Consider the following 7,179-nt stretch of genomic DNA (forward strand, 5'->3'; position numbering starts at 1 on the left):
AATTTTCTAAAGTATCACATACTTTATGCGATACTTTAGAAAATGAGGCCCTAAATTAGGTGCCTAGTTCTGAAAATCAATACTAAGTCCCTATCTTTGTTTCCCCACCCTAACTTCTCCCCTGTAACCATCCACTTTTTAGAATCCAAAATGTAGAATTCTAATAAAAGTAGGAGCCTAAATTTTGGCAGCAAATTTTCAAAAGGGCCAATTTAGGATCCTAATACTGGGTTAATAGCCTAAACTCTTTGGGCCCGATATTCAGCTGGCAGATAACCAGATAAGTAGCACTTATCTGGCTATCTTTTAGCCAGTCAATCTGTGGGCGGGCAATGGATGGATCAGGGGTGGCACTACTTAGCCGGATAAGTTACCCAGCTAAGTAATGATCTTCAGCCTTAGACAGATAACTTATCCACCTAAGTTAGACCTGCTCAGTAGCAGATCTAAACTTAGATGGATAATACTTATCCATCTAAGTAGTGATTTGTCTGGGGATATTCAGAAGCATAGTCGTGCTGCTGAATATCCCATCTAAGTTAGTCGGATATGTCTATCCAGCTTAGAGAAATGGAAAACTTTTGAATACTGACCCCTTTGAAAACTGGCCCCCATTGCATCTATGCTTCCTAACTTTTGAACCCTTCATCCAATTTCACTCAAATATGTGTCACAGATAATAGAGCGCTTAAGGGTAGATTTTAAAAGGTGCGCACACATGTACGCCTGATTTTATAACTTGCGCATGCAGGCGCGTGCAAATTATAAAATCGGGGGTCGGCACGTGCAAGGGGGTGCACGCCGAGCCCACGCCGAGCTGCACTGCCTTCCCCCGTTCCCTACCTCCACCCCATCTTCCCTTCCCCTACCTCCCCCGCCCTTTCCCCCCTACCTTTTTCTTTTTTTCACTCTTGTTAGAAAACTTACTTCAGTCCTGGGGCTGAAGTAAGTTGCGCGCGTCGGCCAACTGCCAGCGCGCGATCCCTGCCACAGCAGCAAAGGTCTCTGTGCCGGGAGCCTCTGACCCCGCCCATGCCCCGCCCCCTCCCGCCCCTTTAGTAAAGCCCTGGGACTTACACGCGTCCCGGGGCTTTACGCGCGTCGCCGGGCCTTTTGAAAATAGGCCCGGCGACGCGCGTAACTCTTTGAAAATCTGGCCCATAGTGTCCCCTGTCTCTCATTTTTCATGTGCCTTTCACATACCCACAGTTTAGGATTTGATTTGCAAAACTTTTTTTTCTCCCATAGACACAGAAGAATGGGAAAAGCCTTAGTAAATCAGGCCCTTGTAATTCCTTTATATCCCGGTAGCAAAACAGGCCAGTTTAGTGCAGTTGAAATCTCAGGGAAGTCAGAGCACAATGTCATGTCATCAAACATTTATTTTTTGTATAATATTTTTATTTGGTTTTATAAATGGATACATACAAACCATTGTATAAACAGTCAACAGAACCAGTACATCTTGGATCATCCCATCTTCTCCCCCCACCCCCTCGCTCATTGAACATTTTTAAAGTTGCTGTGCCATTGGTTCACACTGGGCATCTTTAAAAGCTGCCCTATCATTGGCTAGCTCCTGTGGTCAGTAGCTGGCTCTGTTTCTTGCCTGGTTCTCTAATGATTACTGATGCACTAATTATTGCACAGAAATTCACATTACGAGCATTGTCGTAACCATGTGCAAAGTTCTGTACCTTGTAAACCATGCAAGTCACTTTACTCATCCATTTTCTCATTTCACAATCCAGTTTTGCATTGGTGCTGCACCTCTTACCTTTTCAAAGAGGTGTTTATGTACTAATCTAGTGCTAGAGAGCAGTTCTGTGAGGCCAGAGAGTACAACTCTGAACTCTTCCTTTCCAGGATCCCTGCTTCCTTTAGGATGCAGAAAATGATAAGGCCGATTAGGAAATAAGCAAAAATTGTAAATTTTATTTTTTTTTATATGAGTTTTCGTTTGTTTAAGATTATGATTTTTTTGTTCCTCTAGCCCTCTTCCTTTGGGCATCCTGATGAATTGAAACCAGTCTCTAACAGGGGCTAAAAGCACCACAAGTATTCTTTTGCAGCTATCCAGGGACTTTTAGAAGAAAAACTGATACTTCACGCATATCCAGCATAGCTCTCTGCTTCAACGGCAGGGGAGAAGAAAAAAGGATTCACACTCACAAAGCGGGGAGTAGCTGGCTTGTTACAGCGGTTACTACCCCAAACCAAATAAGCCTGATACTTCACTTTCAATGCATATCCTGCTTCAACGGCAGGGGAGAAGAAAAACTGATACTTCACGCATATCCAGCATAGCTCTCTGCTTCAACGGCAGGGGAGAAGAAAAACTGATACTTCACGCATATCCAGCATAGCTCCCTGCTTCAACGGCAGGGGAGAAGAAAAACTGATACTTCACGCATATCCAGCATAGCTCTCTGCTTCAACGGCAGGGGAGAAGAAAAAAGGATTCGCACTCACAAAGCGGGGAGTAGCTGGCTTGTTACAGCGGTTACTACCCCAAACCAAATAAGCCTGATACTTCACTTTCAATGCATATCCTGCTTCAACGGCAGGAGAGAAGAAAAACTGATACTTCACGCATATCCAGCATAGCTCTCTGCTTCAACGGCAGGGGAGAAGAAAAACTGATACTTCACGCATATCCAGCATAGCTCCCTGCTTCAACGGCAGGGGAGAAGAAAAACAACCAATAAGGGCTGAATAACACAGTCTGGGTAAAACAAATAAGCATGGGTGTAGCTTGCTTATTGTGGTGGTTACTTCCCCTACTACCCATAACTAATCAAGTTTGATATTTCACTTGGTTGCAGCTCCATCACTGCTCTCTACATTAATGGTGGGGGTGGAAGGGAAATAGAACCAAAGAGCTAAGAGAAACAGATAAGTATGAGAAAAAAAATGTGAAGCTTGCTGGGCAGACTGGATGGGCCGTTTGGTCTTCTTCTGCCGTCATTTCTATGTTTCTATGTTTCTATATGTTTATTTCTTTTCTCCCGCTTCCAGCGACATTCCTAGCCAAGAGCCACAGACTGACTCCTTCTGGCACCCGTTACGTGTGTACCCTGAGCATAGTCACTAGGTGTCACTGTTTTGCAATGACCAGGACTCCTCTTCCAGTAAATACACCAAGGGGCTGATGAAATAAGAGGTGTGCTGAGAACAGGGGCTTGTACTGAGAGCCCTGTTTTCCTAACCCGCACACAGCCACATCCCCTGGGCACCTGATGCAGTATTTAAATGAGGGGCTGCGCAAAAAAGGGCGCGCTAGGGAAGAATTGGGCATTCATAGCGCTCAAATGCATTGGGCACCCACACTTGCAACGCAGTACGAGTATCCATTTTTAACCCGCTTCTTCAGGCCAATTTCTGTATTATTTTGCTGAGGTTACTGAAGACACCCATAGCTAAGCACCCCTTGCTACGGGCATCTCAATTATGTGCCTATAAGAATTTTTTTTAATCAAGCCAATATACATTTATTTTCCAACACCACAAGCATTTAAGCGTCACAATGATACTAAGTAGCAGGACACACAGAGGACCGTATTTTGTTATGTTTGTCATGAACGCGTGACTGCAAGCTAACTTTACTCCACCTCCGAGAGTGGAATTAAATTTGCATATTAAAAAGTGCAGGTTGGGCACCCAGGGGGTAATCACTAATGTCCTCATCTACATGCAATTAACATCTGACGGGTGCTATCGGGTTTATGTTTGTTAGGGCACACGTTTTGGATGCGCCAATCTCCTTAATGCACCCGGCACTAGTCTAGCACGTCCAACCATGTGTAGACCTGTCTGCTAGCTGGGCGCACTTTATTGCAACGGCCCCCAAGTTAGTGACTGGTTCTACGCACACTTAGCAATGGGTTTTTTTTTCCATACTGGGAAAGTCTTCACATAACAATTATCTTTTACTTTAATGTACATCTTTTATTTTGAAATACTTGACCTTTTTTTTTAATGTTGAAACTTTTCATTACAATAAAGAAAAACATTGGACAGTGTACATTTTGTTCTCATACACACTAAAGAAAAATACACAGTCACAGTTACAATTTTCTCTCTCTCCCCTATACACTTAAGCTTTATATATATATATATATATATATATATATATATATTATATATATATATATAATATATATAAAGTGTGTGTTTCTGCAGGAGAATTGCTCTACCTACTGGTCCATTCAAAACTTTGACTGTTTGGAGAATGCCTGTGTATTAAAAATGTGTAGTAAAGAAGATACAGTTATTTAAAACAAACAAACCCTCTGTGTACATTTGTTACATGCACATCAATAGTAGGCCTAAGAACAATTCAAGTAGATTTCCAAAACATTCTGTGATCATTAAATAGCTGTAGATGAAGGCTTAGAGCAAGCAATGTAAACTCTTTAGTGACTGCAGTTCTCTGGATGATGGTCCTTGATAACAGACATTACTACATGCAATCCTAACATCGGAGTAAGAGGCATCCTGATATAGAGCTTGCCTCTGTGAAACTCTGACATAGCTCACCCTAACAAGAGTTAAACAAGTATGTAGTGAGAGTAAAGGCTACTGGCGAAACCCGGGAACAGCCTCAGTGCTGCTCATTGCAGAAATCTGCTGACAACTGAAACCTATCATCTGTGATTTGGCACAGTTCAAAGTCTTTGCCCTAGAGAAGTTTAGGAATTAGGGCAGCGGGGGCTCTGAAGGCAGCCAGCAAGAAAAGTGTTGTTTTGCTTTGTTTGTTTGTTTGTTTAATTTTCTATTCTGGAAGGATGATTACAACTGGTGCTATCAGATTTTACTTTCCTGAGCACTGCAATTACATTACTTAAAAAAAAAATACTTAAAAAGGACACGGAAAGCACTTCAAATGTCAGTTCCACTACCAATGTTAAGTAAAACAGTTATTAAGAGTGCCTTAGCTGCAGCCAGAAAAGGGCTTTGCAGCTCGGTCCACCTGTAGGTGCCTTACTAAAATATGATATTCTTAATACAAAGTAATAATCTGCGATTTCAGGCACTGTTTCCTTGCTGTCATGTAATGCTGTGTCAAGCGCTATAACGAGCACCGAAACCAGCAGGCTCTCTGCGTTCAATACAATGTTATAGCATCACTTTTCAACTTGGATTGAACAGAAGGCAAAAGCTCTGCAACAAGAATGGAGTTTCGGCTGAGCGTGTGCTATTAGAGGAAAGGTGAGTTCAGGAGCGTGCAACACCTACGATATGTAACTGCGAGAGGCAAACAGCGTCCCGTGGCCAGATTTCAGAGCTGGTCTATGGAAGAAATCAAGCTTTAGTCTGAATTTCTTACAAAGATGATTATTTCCGTCTATCACAGTCTGCACAGTTTCAGTCCATTGATTTATCTTGTTATCAAGTAAACCCTCAACATTTAAGGAAGGAATCCTCATTCCGTCTCCCCCTCCCCCAGCCCCCAACTTACCAGGTATATTTCGGAGAAGTTTGATAACGTAAATAGACATCACCGAGCAATTAGAAAGCCATCTTTGAGGAAAGTTGCAGCCCGCTGCTGTACAATGGAGAGGTAGGGGAGTGGGGGGGCAGCAGTGAAGCTGTTCCGCGCCTGTCGTCCTGCAGCTCAAGCATCGAGCAAGGGCATGGCCAACAAACGCCAAGCGCCTCCCCAGGCAAGCGCTGGGAGAAGGTAACCCACGGCCCCTGGGAGCGGAATCTGGCCGATGCGTAACCCAGCACCGCCGGGGAGGGGAACAGCGCGAAGCGGCCGACGGACAGGGACTGTCCGCTGACCTCAGACCTGCTGCCTCTTGACTTTCCAGCAGCGATCGTCCAGTGCGATGGGGGCAGCAGAAGTCTGCCTCACCTCGGTATCCCCACCGTAAGTGCTCTGCCAAGCAGTCCCCGCATTGCTGAGCGAAGGGGGGGGGGGGGGATCCCCGCCCCTAAGTAAATAGTGCGATGGAGGTTCCACGGGGGGCGCAGCCAGCCGGAGCGAAGTGCGAGAGCAGGCAGCTTCCAGCCGGCACCGTTACTCCTAGGATTGTAGGGCAAGGGAAAATGATACAAGGGGAGTTCAGCCAGTGCTCACCGCTCCTGCCCCCCTCCCTCCCCGCACGCATTTAATTATTTGTGCTCAAGAGAGAAAGAAACGGGGGAAATACTTTTTTTTTTTTTTTTTTTGCGGCGAGAGAGGCTATGTATGCAGTTGTAATGCACGTTGGCTTTCCGACTCTGTATTATTTTCAAGGTCCCCTGGAGAGCTAAAGGTCAAGAGTTTGCATTGTTAAACTACAGAGGTTTGGATTCCGAGAAAGCGCCCACCCCTATAAAGCTAAAACAAACAGAATCACAAAGGCTGGTGGCAACCTTGCAGACCTAATTGCTGCACGCATGCAAACATAATGTTACAAACTTGTCTGCAGACTGTGAATTGTCATAAAGTCGGGTGGGGGAATTCACCTTTGTTCCATCCAGCTGCAGTTTTCACATGTGTAAGCGAACAAGGAAAGCCGGGTTACCGTGACATGCACGAGAGTGGTCACCTGAATCTGAGGCAGGTACTAACCGTGCATTCACGGATCGCTGCGCCCTGGGATGCACCCTTTGCTTTCACTGTCCCTGCTGCTCTGTTCTGCTCCCGCCCTCCCCCATCGATCTGATTGGTGAGCCGGCCACTTAGGACTGGGGCAGCGTTTGTATTATTTACTTTTCTAAACCGCTTCTCTTTCCTTCCTTTTCCCAAACTCATAGTAGGGGTGCACCTTTTTCATTCTGGTCACTTAGCTTGCAAGTTACTTATTTATTTAGTCATTTTCTAATTTATAGACACCCCCCCCCCCCCCCCCCCATCTCCCACAAGACTGCATAGATATGAACACATCCAACAAAAGCCAAGAACATACAGTATCAGCAGACAGTATGTATAACAGTAAAACAAGTAGTCCAACCTCTCTGTAATTTTTATTTTTAATTTTACATGCAAAAGGTTTCTGAAAAATTGGAAGATGTTGGGGTTTGGGTGTCAAACACCAAACCCCAACATCAGTGATGCTGTAATAATAATAGCTGCACTCATGTTCTGCCCTGTGGGTTCATTGGCTCACAGGTAAAGGGCTGAGTGCATAACTAGAAAACTCATTTTAGGGACAGTTCCCCTCAGAAGTCTGTTCACTGTTCATTATT

At 44.6% G+C, this 7,179-nt stretch overlaps 1 protein-coding gene across 2 annotated transcripts in view; it reads right to left on the bottom strand.

Annotated features, from left to right (window-relative positions):
• The window catches only part of MME (membrane metalloendopeptidase), a 189,561-nt gene extending 182,977 nt beyond the window's left edge, over nucleotides 1–6,584 (bottom strand). Inside the window, exon 1 of one of the 2 annotated variants that reach the window (XM_029615303.1) lies at nucleotides 6,457–6,584. In XM_029615303.1, coding sequence (XP_029471163.1) covers nucleotides 6,457–6,467 — 11 coding nt within the window. In that variant the 5' untranslated portion in view covers nucleotides 6,468–6,584. Of the gene's footprint in view, nucleotides 1–5,461; nucleotides 6,044–6,456 lie in introns of those variants that run through there. The other variant, XM_029615305.1, reaches the window with a different exon arrangement.
• Between the last annotated feature and the right edge of the window lie 595 nt (nucleotides 6,585–7,179).

The sequence above is a fragment of the Rhinatrema bivittatum genome, chromosome 9 (genome assembly GCF_901001135.1).
Source record: "Rhinatrema bivittatum chromosome 9, aRhiBiv1.1, whole genome shotgun sequence".
In the NCBI taxonomy this organism is placed as follows: Eukaryota; Metazoa; Chordata; class Amphibia; order Gymnophiona; family Rhinatrematidae; genus Rhinatrema; species Rhinatrema bivittatum.